The 13,377-nt window shown below is 42.1% G+C and overlaps 1 protein-coding gene across 1 annotated transcript; it reads right to left on the reverse strand.

The window, feature by feature from the left end:
• Positions 1–557: 557 nt before the first annotated feature.
• LOC129042065 (uncharacterized) lies at positions 558–12,777 on the reverse strand. The gene is made up of 6 exons (XM_054497665.2): positions 12,736–12,777; positions 12,537–12,613; positions 12,141–12,345; positions 11,772–11,951; positions 1,589–1,660; positions 558–620 (listed from the first exon to the last, which is right to left on the reverse strand). The coding sequence occupies exons 1-6, from the start codon at positions 12,775–12,777 to the stop codon at positions 558–560; spliced, it is 639 nt and encodes a 212-aa protein (XP_054353640.1).
• Positions 12,778–13,377: the final 600 nt, after the last annotated feature.

Here is a 13,377-nt window from a genome sequence, read left to right on the forward strand (position 1 = left end):
ATGGGTGGATTCATGTCACAGTGTCAAGTCTTTCTTTTTATTCAGCAGGTTGGAAGCACTCTTTTTGTAGAATCTGCAAAAGAATATTTCAAAGCCCATTGAGGCCTAAAAGGAAAAATAGAAAATTCACAAATAGAAACTAGAAAGAAGCTATCTGTGAAACTGCTTTGTGATGTGTGGCTTCATCTCACAGGGTTAAGCCTTTGTTTTGATTCAGCAGGTTGATAACACTCATTTTGTAGAATCCTTGAAAGGTTGTTGGGGAGCCCATTGAGGCATATATGGAAAAAACAAATATCCCTAGAGATAAACTAGAAAGAAGCTATCTGTGAAACTGCTATGTGATGTGTGGATTCATCTTACAGAGTTGAACTTTCTATTGAATCAGCAGGATGGAAACACTTTTTTTTGGAGAATCGACAAAGAGACATTTGGGAGACCATTGAGGAATACGGGGCTAAACCGAATATCCCCAGATAAAAACAAGAAAGAATCTATCTGTGAAACTGCTTTGTGATAAGTGGACTCATCTCTCAGAGTTAAACCTTTCTTTTGATTCAGCAGGTTGGAAAAACCGTTTTTGGAGAATGTGCAATGGGACATTTGGGAGACATTGAAACCTATGAGAAAAAAGCGAATATACCGAGATAAAAACAACAAAGAAGTTATTTGTGAAAATCCTGTGTGACGTGTATTCATCTCACAGTGTTAAAACTTTAATTCAGCAGGTTGGAATCACTTTTTTTGGAGGTTCTGTGAAGAAATATTTTGGAGCCATTTTGGCCTGTAAGTAAAAACAGAATATCCCCAGATAAAAACTAGAAAAAACTATCTGTGAAACTGCTTTGTCTTTTATGGATTCACCTCACAGAGTTAAATCTTACTTTTGATCCAAGAGGTTGGAAACACTCTTTTTGGAGACTTTGTGATGGGACGTCTGGGACCCCTTTGAGGCTTATGGGGAAACACTGAATATCCCCAGATAAAAACTAAAAAGAAGCTATCTGTGAAACTGCTTTGTGATGTGTGTATTCAGTTCACAGAGTGAAACTGTTCTTTTGATTCAGCAGGTTGGAAACCCTCTAATTGGAAAATCTAGAAAATGACATTGGGGTGCTTATTGAGGCCTACGGGGAAAAACAGAATAACCTAAATAAAAGCTAGAAAGAAGCTATCTGTGAAACTGTTTTGTGATATGAAAGTTCATCTCACAGGGATATACCTTTCTTCTGATTTAGCAGGTTGGAGACACTGTTTTTGTAGAATCTGCAAAGAGTCATTTAGGAGTCCACTGAGGCCTATGCAAAAAAAAAAAAAAAAAAGAACCTCCCCAGATAAAAGCTAGAAAGAAGCTATCTGTGAAACTGCTTTGTGATGTGTGGATTCATCTCACAGACCTCGGCATTTTTTTTTTTTTTTTTGATTCAGCAGGTTGGAAATACTCTTTTTACAGAGTCTGTGAAGGGACATTGAAAGGCCTTTTGAGGCCTATGGAAAGAAACTCAATATCTCCAGAGAAAAACTAGAAAGAAGCTGTCTGTGAAATTGCTATGTGATTTGTGGATTAATTTCACAAAGGTAAAATTACCTTTTGATTACGCAGGTTGGAAACACCTTTTTTGGAGAATCTGCAAAGGGACATTTGGGAGCCCATTTTGGCCTATGGATAAAAACAAAATATCCTCAGATAAAAACTAGCAAGAAGCTATCTGTGAAACAGCTTTGTGATGTGTGGACTTCTCTCACAGTTTTAAAGCTTTCTTTCAATTCAGCAGCTTGTAAACACAGTTTTTGGAGAATCTGCAAAGGGACATTTCAGAGCCCATGAAGGCCTATGGGGAAAAACTAAAAATATCCTGAGATAAAAAGTAGAAAGAAGCGATTTGTGAAACTACGTTTTGGTGTGTGAGTTCATCTCACAGAGTTAAACCTTTCTTTTGATACAGCAGGTTGGAAACACTCTTTTCGTAAAATCTTCAAAGAGACATTTGGGAGCACATTGAGGCCTGTGGGGCAAAACAGATTATCCCCATATAAAAACTAGAAAGAAGTTATCTGAGAAACTGGTTTTTGATGTGTGGATTTATCTCCCAGAGATAAACTTTTTTTTTATTCAGCACGTTGTAAACACTCTTTTTGTAGTATCTGCAAAGGAACATTTGGTAGCCCTTTGAGGCCCATAGAAAAAAAGAATCCCCAGATAAAAACTAGAAAGAAGTTATCTGTGAAATTTCTTTGTGATTTTTGGATTCATCTCAAAGAGATAAAATTTTCTTTAGATTCAGCATGCTGGAAACACTCGTTTTGGAGAATCTGAGAAGGTACAATTTGGGAGCCCATTGATACCTATGGGGAAAACCCAATATCCCCAGATGAAAGCTAGTTCGCTGTCTTTGAAATTGTTTTGTGAAGTGTATTCATCTCACAAAGTTAAACCTTTCTTGGATTCAGCAGGTTGGAAACACTCTTTTTGGAGCATCTGTGAATGGACATTTGGATAACCTTTGAGGCCTATGGGCGAAAACAGAATATCCCCAGTTAAAAACTGGAAAGAAGGTATCTGTGAAACTACTTTGTGATGTGTAGATTCATCTCACAGAGTTAAACCTCTTTTTAACTCACCAGGTTGAAAACACTCTTTTTGGAGAATGTGTGAAGGGACATTTGGAGCCCATTGTGGGCTATAGGGAAAAAGTGTATATTCCCAGATAGAAAGTAGAAAGAAGCTATGTTTGAAACTGAGGTGATTTATGGATTCATCTCACAGAGTTAAAGCTTTGTTTTAATTGAGCAGTTTGGAAACACTCTTTTTGGATAATGTGCCAAGGGGCATTTGGGAGCCCATTGAGGCCTATATTGAAATAGTGAATACCCCTAGACAGAAACTAGAAAGAAGCTATTTGTGAAACTACTTTGTGACGTGTGGATTCATCTCACACAGTTAAATCTTTCTTTTAATTCATCAGGTTAGAGACGCTGTTTTTGGAGAATCTGTGAAGAAACATTTGGGCACCCATTGAGGTCTATGGAGAAAAGCCAAACATCCCCAGATCATCACTACAGAGTAGCTATCCGTGAAAATGCTTTGTGGTGTATAGATTATTCTCAAAGACTTAAACCTTCTTTTTGAATCAACAGGTTGAAAACACAATTTTGGAGAATCTGCAAGGGGACGTTTGGAGGCCCATTTAGGCTAATGGGGAACAACTGAATATTCCCAGATATATACTAGAAAGAAGGTATCCATGAAACTGCTTTGTGAGGTGTGGATGCATCTCACAGAGTTAAAACTTTCTTTTGATTCAGCAGGTTGGAAACACTCTTTTGGGAGAATCTGTGAGGGGACATTAGCAAGCACATTGATGCCTGTTGGGTAAAACTTAATACCCTCAGATAAAAACTAGAAAGAAGTGATCTGTGAAGCTGCTTTGTGAAGTGTGTATTCATCTCACAGAGTTAAAGCTTTCTTTTCATTCAGCAGGCTGGAAACAGTGTTTTTAGAGAATCTGCAAAGGGACATTATGGAGCCCATTGAGATCTATGGGGAAGAACCAATTATCCCAGAGAAAAAGTAGAAAAAACCTAGAAAGAAGGTATCTGTGAAACTTCTTTGTGATGTGTGGATTAATCTCAAAGATTTAAACCTTTCTTTTGATTCAGCAAGTTTGAAACTCCCTTTTGGTGCACTCTGGGAAAGGACATTTGAAAGCCATTGAAGCCTATTTGTCAAAATAGAATGTTCCCAGATAAAGACAAGAAAGAAGTTATCTGTGAAACTGCTAGGCAATGTGTGGATTCATCTCAGAGAGCTAAACTTGTCTTTGGATTCTGCACGTTGGAAACACTCTTTTTGGTGAATCTGTGAAAAGATATTTGAAGCTGATTGAGACCTGTGGGGGAAAAACAGAACATTCCCAAATTAAACAAGAAAAAAGCTTTCTAGGAAACTGCTTTGAGATGTGTGGTTTCATCTCACAGAGTTAAACATTTCTTTTGGTTTGGCACTCTGGAAACACTCTTTTTGGAGAATCTGTGAAGGGACATTTGGGGGACCATTAAGGCCTATTGGGAAAAATCAATTATCCCTGGATAAAATCTAGAAAGAATTCAGTGAAACTGCTTTGTAATGTGTCGATTCAACTAACAGAGTTAAACCTTTCTTTTGATTCAGCAGGTTGGAAACACTGTTTTTGGAGAATTTGTGAAGAAACATTTTGGAACCCATTGAGGTCTATGGGGAAAAACCAAATATTCCTAGAAGAAAATTTGAAAGAAATTTTCTGTGAAACTGCCTTGTGATGTGTAGATTCATTTCACAGATTTAAACCTCTGTTTTGATTCAGCAGGTTGGAAACACTTTTTTGGGAATATCTTTCAAGAAACATTTGGAACCCATTCTGGACTATTAAAAACAACTGACTATCCCCAGATAAAAATGAGAATTAAGCTATCTGTGAATTGTCTTTGTGTCTTTTTGGGGAATCTAGGATGGGACTTTTGGGAGCACATTAAAGCCTATAGAGAAAACATAATATCCCCAGATAAAAACTAGAATGTAGCTATCTGTGAAACTGCTTTGTGGTGTGTGGATACATCTCATAGAATTAAAATTTTGTTTTGATTTAGTAGGGTGGTAACACTCTATTTGGAGAATATGGAAGGGACATTTGGGAGCTTATTGAAGCATATGTGTAAAAAGATAATATTCCCAGATAAAAACAATAAAGAAGCTATCTCTGAAACTGCTATATGTTGTATGGATACATTTTACAGAGTTTAAACTTTCCTTTGATTTCACAGGTAGAAAACACTCTTTATGGAGAATCTGCAAAATGACATTTGGGAGCCCTTTGAGGACTATGGGGAAAAGCCAAATATTCCCAGACAGAATCTAGAAAGAAGCTGAAACTAGAAAGAAGCTGTCTGTGAATCAGCTTTGTGATGTGTTAACTCATCTCTCAGAAATAAAGCTTTATTTTGATTCAGCAGGTTGGAAACATTCTTATTGCAGAATCTGTGAAAAGACATTTTGGAGATTACTGATGCCTATGAGGCAAAACCACACATTCCCCTATAAAAACTCAAAAGAAACTCTCTGTGAGACTGCTTTGTGATGTATGGATTCATCTCACAGAGTTAAATTTTTATTTCATTCGGCAAGTTGTAAACACTGTATTTTGAGAATCTGCAAAGATTCATTTGGTAGCTTATTGAGGCCTATTGGGAAAAACCGAGTATTACTAGATAAAAACAAGAAAGAGACTCCCTGTGAAACTGCTTTGTGAAGTGCAGATACATCTCACAGAATTATCCCTTTCTTTTGATTCAGCAGGGTGGTAACACTCTTTTTGGAGAAGCTGCAAAGGGACATTTGGGAGTTTATTGAGGCCTATGCGGGGAAACAGAATATTCCCAGATAAAAACCAGAAAGAAGCTATCTCTGAAACTGAATTGTGTTTTGTTGGTTGATCTCAGAGTTAAACCTTTATTCTGATGCAGCAGGCTGAAAACACCCTTTTTGGAGAATCAGCGAAGGGACATGTGGGAGCCCATTGAGGCCTATGGAGAAAAACCGAATGTCCTCAGGCAAAAACAAGAAAGAAGCTATCTGAAACATTATTTTTGGAGAATCTGTGAAGGGACTATTTGGAGCCCATTGAGGACTATGGGGAAAAACCAAATATTCCCAGATGAAAACTGAAAAGAAGCTATCTGTGAAATTGCTTTGTAATATATGGATTCACCACACACAGTTAAACCTTTCTTTTGATTCAGCAGGTTGGAAACACTTCTTTTGGAGAATCTGCAAAGGGACATTTGGGATCCAATTGAGGCCTATGGGGAAGAACAGAATATCCCCAGATAAAAACTAGAAATAAGCTATCTGTGAAACTGCTTTGTGAAGTGTAGATTCATATACAGAGTTAAACCTTTCTTTTGATTCAGCAGGTTGGAAACACTCTTTTTGCAGAATCTGAGAGAAGATATTTTGGAGCCCATTGAAGCCTATGTGGCAAAACAATATATCCCCAGATAAAAACGAGAAAGAAACTATCTGTGAAACTGCTTTGTGATGTGTGGATTCATCTTAAAGAGTTAAATTTTTCTTTTGATCCAGCAGATTGGAAACACTCTTTTTGGAGCATCTGTGAAGGGACATTTGGGAGCCCTTTGAGGCCTATGGTGAAAAATTGAATATCCCCATATATAAACTACAAATAAACTATGTTTAAAACTACTTTTTCATGTGTGGATTTATCTCTGAGTTTAAAATTTCCTTTGATTCAGCAGTTTGAAAACACTTTTTTTGGGGAATCTGTGAAGGGACAACTGGGCGCAGATTGAGGCCTATGGAGAAAATGGCATATTTCCAAATTACAACTAGAGAGAAGCTATCTTTGAAACTGCTTTGTGATGTGTAGATTCATCTCACAGAGTTAAACCTTTTTTGATTCAGCAGGTTGGAAAGACTCTTTTTCGAGAATCTGTGAAAAGACATTTGGGGCTTATTGAGGCCTATGGAGAAAAAACTAACATCCCTAGATAAAAAGTACAAAGAAGCTACCTGTGAAACTGTTTTGTGATACATTTCACAGAATTATCCTTTCCTTTTGATTCAGCATTGTGGTAAAACTTTTTTGGGAGAAGCTGCAAAGGGACATTTGGGAGCCCATTGAGGACTATGGGGAAAAACAGAATATTCCCAGAGAAAAACTAGAAAGAAGTTATCTCTGAAACTACTTTGTGATGTGTTGGTTCATCTCACAGACTTAAACATATCTTTTAATTAAGCAGGTTGGAAACACCCTTTTTGGAGGATCTGTGAAGGAATATTTGGGAACCCATTTAGGCCTATGGGAAAAAAAATGAATAACCCCAGATACAAACTGGAAAGAAGCTATCGGTGAAACTGTTTCATGATGTGTGGATTCATCTCACAGAGTTAAAACTTTTTTGGTTCAGTGGATTGGAAACGCTGTTTTTGGAGAATCTGCAAAGGGACATTTGAGAGCCCATTGAGGACTATGGGGAAAAACAGAATATTCCCAGACAGTAACCGGAAATAAGCTATCTATGAAACTGCTTTGTGACATGTGGATTAATCTCACAGAGTTTAACCTTTCTTTTGATTTGTCAGGTTGCAAACACTCTTTTTGGAGAATCTGTGAAGGGACATTTGGGAGCCCTTTGAAGCCTATAGGGCATAACTGAATATTTCCAGATAAAACTAGAAAGAAGCAATCTGTGAAACCGCTTTGTGATGGGTGGATTCATCTCACAACTCAACTGCACTTTTGATTAAGCAGTTTGGAAACACTGTTTTGGCAGAATCTGTGAAATGACACTTAGGGCCCTTTGAAGCCTATGTGGCAAAACCATATATCTCCAGATGGTGCTGGAGAGGATGTGGAGAAATAGGAACACTTTTACTCTGTTGGTGGGACTGTAAACTAGTTCAACCATTGTGGTAGTCAGTTTGGCGATTCCTCAGGGATCTAGAACTAGAAATGTATTTGACCCAGCCATCCCATTACTGGGTATATACCCAAAGGATTACAAATCATGCCACTATAAAGACACATGCACACATATGTTTATTGGGGCACCATTCACAATAGCAAAGGCTTGGAACCAACCCAAATGTCCAAAAATGAGAGACTGGATCAAGAAAATGTGGCACATATACACCATGAAATACTATGCAACTCTAAAAAAAAGGATGAGTTCGTGTTCATTGTAGGGACATGGATGAAGCTGGAAACCTTCATTCTCAGAAAACTATCACAAGGACAAAAAACCAAACACTGCATGTTCTCACTTATAGGTGGGAATTGAAAAATGAGAACACATGGACAGAGGAAGGGGAATATCAGACACCGGGTCCTGTTGTGAGGTGGGGGGAGGGGGGAGGGATAGCATTAGGAGATATACCTAATGTTAAATGATGAGTTAATGGGTGCAGCACACCAACATGCCACATGTACACATATGTAACAAACCTGCACGTTGTGCACATCTACCCTAAAACTTAAAGTATATAAAAAAAAAAACAAAAACGAAAAAGAAGCTCTCTGTGAAACTGCTTTGTGATGTGTGGATTCTTGTCACACAGTTAAATTTTTCTCTTGATTTGGCAAATTGGAAACACTCTTTTCTGAGAACCTGCAAAGGGACATTTGGGATCTTAGTGAGGTTTATGGGGAAAAACAGAATATTCCCAGATAAAAACTATAAAGAAGTTCTCTCCAAAACTGCTTTATGATGTGTTGATTCATCTCACAGAGTTAAACCTTTCTTTTGATTCAGCAGGTTGGAAACACTCTATTTGGAGAATCTGGGAAGGGACATTTGGGAGCCCATTGAGGCCTATGGGGAAAATGCAAACATCCACAGACAAACTAGAAAGACACAATGTGTAAAACTGCTTTGTGATGTATGGATTACTCTCACAGAGTTAAACACTTCTTTTGATTCAGCAGATTGGAAACTTACTTTTTGGAGAATCTTCAAAAGGACATATCAGAGCTCGTTGAGGGCTATGGGGAAAAACCAAACATCCCCAGATGAAAACTAGAAAGAAGCTTGTGTGAAACTGTTTTATGACATGTGGATTAATCTCAAAGAGTTAAACTTTTCTTTTGATCCAGCAGGTTGGAAATACTCTTTTTTGGAGGATCTAAGAAGGCACATTTGGGAGTCCTTTGAGGTCTATGGGGAAAAACTGAATATCCTCAGAAAAAACTACAAATATCTTTGAAACTGCTTTTTGATGTGTGTATTTATGTCACAGAGTTTAACATTTCTTTTGATTCAGCAGGTCTTTTCAGAGACTCTGTGAGAAGACATTTCAGAGCCCTTTCAGGCCTGTGGGGAAAAAAAAACAAATATCCCAGGATAGAAACTAGAAAGAAGCTATCCATTAAACTGCTTTGTGATGTGTGAATTCATCTCACAAAGTATAAACTTTTCTTTGATTCGGCAGGTTGGAACAACTCTCTTTGGAGAATATGTGAAGGGACAATACAGAACCCATTGAGGCCTGAGAAAAAAAGCAAGTATCCCCAGATAAAAACTAGAAAGAAGCTATGTGTGAAATTGCTTTGTGATTTGTGGATTCATCTCATACAGATAAGCTTTTGTTTTGATTCAGCAGGTTGGAAACACTCTTTTTTGAGAATCTGAAAGGAGACATTTGGGAGCCCACTGAGGTTTACAGGGAAACACCAAATATTGCAAGATAAAAACTAGAAAGAAGCTATCTGTGAACCTGCTTTGGAATATGTGGATTCATCTTACAGAGTTAAACCTTTCTTTTGATTCAGCAGGTCGGAAACACTTTTTTGAAGAATCTGCAATGGGACACTTAAGAGCCCTTTGAGGCCTATGGGGCAAAACAAAATATCCCCAGATAAAAACTAAAAAGAAACTTTCAGTGAAATTGCTTTTAGAAGTGTGGATTCATCTCTCAGATTTAAACCTTCCTTTTGATTCAGCAGGTTGGAAAAACTCTTTTGGCAGAATCTGCAAAAAGGCATTTTGGAGCCCATTGAAGCCTATGAGGCAAAACGAAATAACCCCAGATAAAAACTAGAAAGAATCTATCTGTGAAACTGCTTTGTTATGTCAAGATTCACCTCACATAGTTAAACCTTTCTCTTGGTTCAGCAGGTTGGAAACACTCTTTTTGGGGAATCTACGAACGGACAACTGGGAGCAAATTCAGTCCTATGGGGAAAACTTAGTATTCACAGATAAAAACTGAAAAGCAGTTATCTGTGAAAATGCTTTGTGATGTGTGGATACATCTCACAGAAATATTTTTTTTTTATTCAGGAGAGTGGTAACACTCTATTTGGAGAATATGCATTGGAACATTTGGGAGCTTATTGAGGCCTAGGGGAAAAACAGAAATTCCCAGATACAAAATAAAAAGAAGCTATCTCTGAAACTGCTTTGTGATGTGTTGATTCATTTCACAGAGTTAAACCTTTCTTCTGATTCAGCAAGTTGGAAACAGTCTTTTTGAAGTATCTGTCAAAGGACATATGGGAGACCATTGAGGCCTATAAATAAAAACCGAATATGCCCAGTAAACAACTAGAAAGAATCTGTCTGTGAAACTGCTTTGTGATGTGTAGATTCATCTTACAGAGTTAAAACCTCCTGTTTTACAGCATGTTGGAAACACTCTTATTGCAGAATCTTTGAAAATCCATTTTGGAACTTATTGATGCTTATGAGTCAAAACAGAAAACCCGCAGATAAAATCTGGAAAGAACATATCTGTGAAACTGCTTTGTGATGTCTGGATTCATCTCACAGAGTATGACTTTTTCTTTATTCAGCAGGTTGGAAACACTCTCTTTGGATAATCTGCAAAAAGACATTTGGGAACCCATAAAGGTCTATGGGGAAAAACCAAATATCCCCAGTTACAAACTAGAAAGAAGCTATCTGTGAAACTGCTTTGCAATGTGTGGATTCGTCTGACAAAGTTAAGCCTTTATTTAGATTCAACAGGTTGCAGAACCTATTTTTGTAGAAACTGTGAAGGGACATTTGGGAGCCCAGTGATGCCCGCATATCCACAGTTAAAAACTAGAAAGAAGTTCTCCCTTTCCCTCTCCCTCTCCCTCTTCTCCTTTCTTCAGTCTCCCTCTCCTTCTTTCTTTGGTCTGCCTCCCTCTCCCTCATCTCCCTTCTTTCTTTGGTCTCCCTCTACTTCTTTCTTTGGTCTCCCCCTGTTGCCGAGGCTGGACTGCACTGCCGTGATCTCAGCTCGCTGCAACCTTCCTGCCTCAGGCTCCTATGATTTTCCTGCCTCGGCCTTCTGAGTGCCTGGGATTGTAGGCATGCACCACCACGCCTGACTGGTTTTTGTACTTTTGGTGGAGATGGGGTTTTGCCATGTTGACTGGGCTGGTCTCCAGCTCCTGGCCTCAAGTGATCTACCCGCCTCAGCCTCCCGAGGTGCTGGGATTGCAGACGGAGTCTTGCTCTCTCAATGCTCAATGTTCCCCATGCTGGAGTGCAGTGGTGTGATCTCTGCTCGCTACAACCTCCACCACCCAGCAGCCTGCCTTGGCCTCCAAAGTGCTAAGATTACAGCCTCTGCCTGGCCGCCACCCCATCTAGGAAGTAAGGAGCATCTCTGCCTGGCCACCCATCTTCTGGGATGTGAGGAGCCCCTCTGCCCAGCCACCCCATCTGGGAAGTGAGGAGCACTTCTGCCCCGCTGCCATCCCATATAAGAAGTGAGGAGCATCTCTGCATGGCCACCCATCTTCTGGGATGTGAGGAGCGCCTCTGCCCGGCCACCTCATCTGGGATGTGAAGAGAGCCTAGGCCCAGCCACCCCGTCTGGGAAGCGAGGAGCACCTCTGCCCGGCTGCCCCATCTGGGAGGTGAGGGGCACCTCTGCCTGTCTGCCCTGTCTGGGAGGTGAGGAGCACCTCTGCCCGGCCACCACCCCATCTGGGAGGAAGTGAGGAGTGCCTCTGTCTGGCCGCCCCATCTGGGAGGTGAGGAGCACCTGTGCCCGGCTGCCCATCTGGGAGGTGAGGATTGCCTCTGCCCGGCCACCACGTCTGTAAAGTGAGGAGTGCCTCTGCCCAGCCACCCCATCAGGGAAGTGAGGAGAGCCTAAGCCCGGCTGCCCCATCTGGGAGGTGAGGAGCACCTCTGCCCGGCCGCCCCATCTGGGAGGTGTGGAGTGCCTCTGCCTGGCTGCCACCCCATCTGGAAGGAAGTGAGGAGCGCCTCTGCCTGGCCACCCCATCTGGGAGGTGAGGCACACCTGTACCTGGCCACCTCATCTGGGAGGTGAGGAGCACCTCTGCCCAGCCACCCCATCTGGGAGGTGTGGAGCACCTCTGCCCGGCTGCCACCCCATCTGGGAGGAAGTGACGAGCGCCTGTGCCTGGCCGACCCGTCTGGGAGGTGAGGAGTGCCTCTGCCCAGTCGCCCTGTCTGGGAGTTGAGGAGCGCCTCTGCCTGGCTGCCCCTGTCTGGGAGGTGAGGAGTGCCTCTGCCCGGCCACCCTCGTCTGGGAGTTGAGGAGTGCCTCTGCCCGGCTGCCCCGTCTGGGAGGTGAGGAGCACCTGTGACCGGCTGCCCATCATCTGGGAGGTGAGGAGCGCCTCTGCCTGGCCGCCCATCATCTGGGAGGTGAGGAGTGCCTCTGCCTGGCTGCCCCATCTGTGAAATGAGGAGCACCTCTGCCTGGCTGCCCCATCTGGGAGGTGAGGAGAGACTCTGCCCAGCCATCCATCATCTGGGAAGTGAGGAGCGCCTCTACCTGGCCGCCCCATCTGGGAAGTGAGGAGCGCCTCTGCCCAGTTGCCCAGTTTGGGAAGTGAAGAGCACCTCTGCCCAGTTGCCCCGTTTGGGAAGTGAAGAGCACCTCTGCCCAGCCACCCCATCTGACAGTTAAGGAGCGCCTCTGCACTGCCACCACCCCATCTGGGTGAAAGTGAGGAGCGCCTCTGCCTGACTGCCCTGTCTGGGAAGTGAGGAGCGCCTCTACCTGGCCATCCCATCTGGGAAGTGTGGAGTGCCTCTGCCCGGCCGCTCCATCTGGGAAATGAGGAGCACCTCTGCCCGGCCTCCCTGTCTAGGAATTGAGAGCCTCTTCCCAGACTCCTCGGCTGGGAGGTGAGGAGTATCTCTGCCCGGCCTCCCCCTCTGCCCAAATGCCCATCATCTGGGAAGTGAGGAGCACCTCTGCCCGGCCACCCTGTCTGGGAAGTGAGGAGAGCCTCTGCTCGGCTGCCCCATCTGGGAAGTGAGGAGCACCTCTGCCCAGCCACCCCATCTGGGAAGTGTACCCAACAGCTCTGAAGAGACAGCGACCATCGAGAACGGGCCATGATGATGATGGTGGTTTTGTTGAAAAGAAAATGGGAAATGTGGGGAAAAGAAAGAGAGATCAGATTGTTACTGTGTCTGTTTAGAAAGGATTAGGCATAGGAGACTCCGTTTTGTTCTGTACTAGGAGAAATTCTTCTGCCTTGAGATGTTGTTGATCTATGGCCTTGTCCCCAGCCCCATGCTTTCTGAAACATGTGCTGTGTCATCTCAGGGTTAAATGGATTAAGGGCGGTGCAAGATGCGCTTTGTTAAACAGATGCTTGAAGGCAGCATGCTCATTAAGAGCCATCACCACTCCCTAATCTCAAGTACCCAGGGACACAAACACTGCAGAAGGCCGCAGGGACCTCTGCCTAGGAAAACCAGCGACCTTTGTTCATGTGTTTATCTGCTGACCTTCTCTCCACTATTATCCTATGACCCTGCCACATCCCCCTCTCCGAGAAACACTCAAGAATGATCAATAGATACTTTAAAAAAAACTAGAAAGAAGCTATTTGTGAAACT

This window comes from Pongo pygmaeus, chromosome 7 (genome assembly GCF_028885625.2).
Source record: "Pongo pygmaeus isolate AG05252 chromosome 7, NHGRI_mPonPyg2-v2.0_pri, whole genome shotgun sequence".
NCBI lineage: Eukaryota > Metazoa > Chordata > Mammalia > Primates > Hominidae > Pongo > Pongo pygmaeus.

Coding starts and splice junctions, on each gene's coding strand:
- LOC129042065 (XM_054497665.2), bottom strand. CDS start 12,777: ATGGGGCAGCCGAGCAGAGGCTCTCCTCACTTCCCAGACAGG. Junction 12,614..12,735: donor CTCCTCACTTCCCAGACAGG/GTGGCCGGGCAG, acceptor CTCAATTCCTAG/ACAGGGAGGCCGGGCAGAGG. Junction 12,346..12,536: donor CACTCCACACTTCCCAGATG/GGATGGCCAGGT, acceptor ACTTCCCAAACT/GGGCAACTGGGCAGAGGCGC.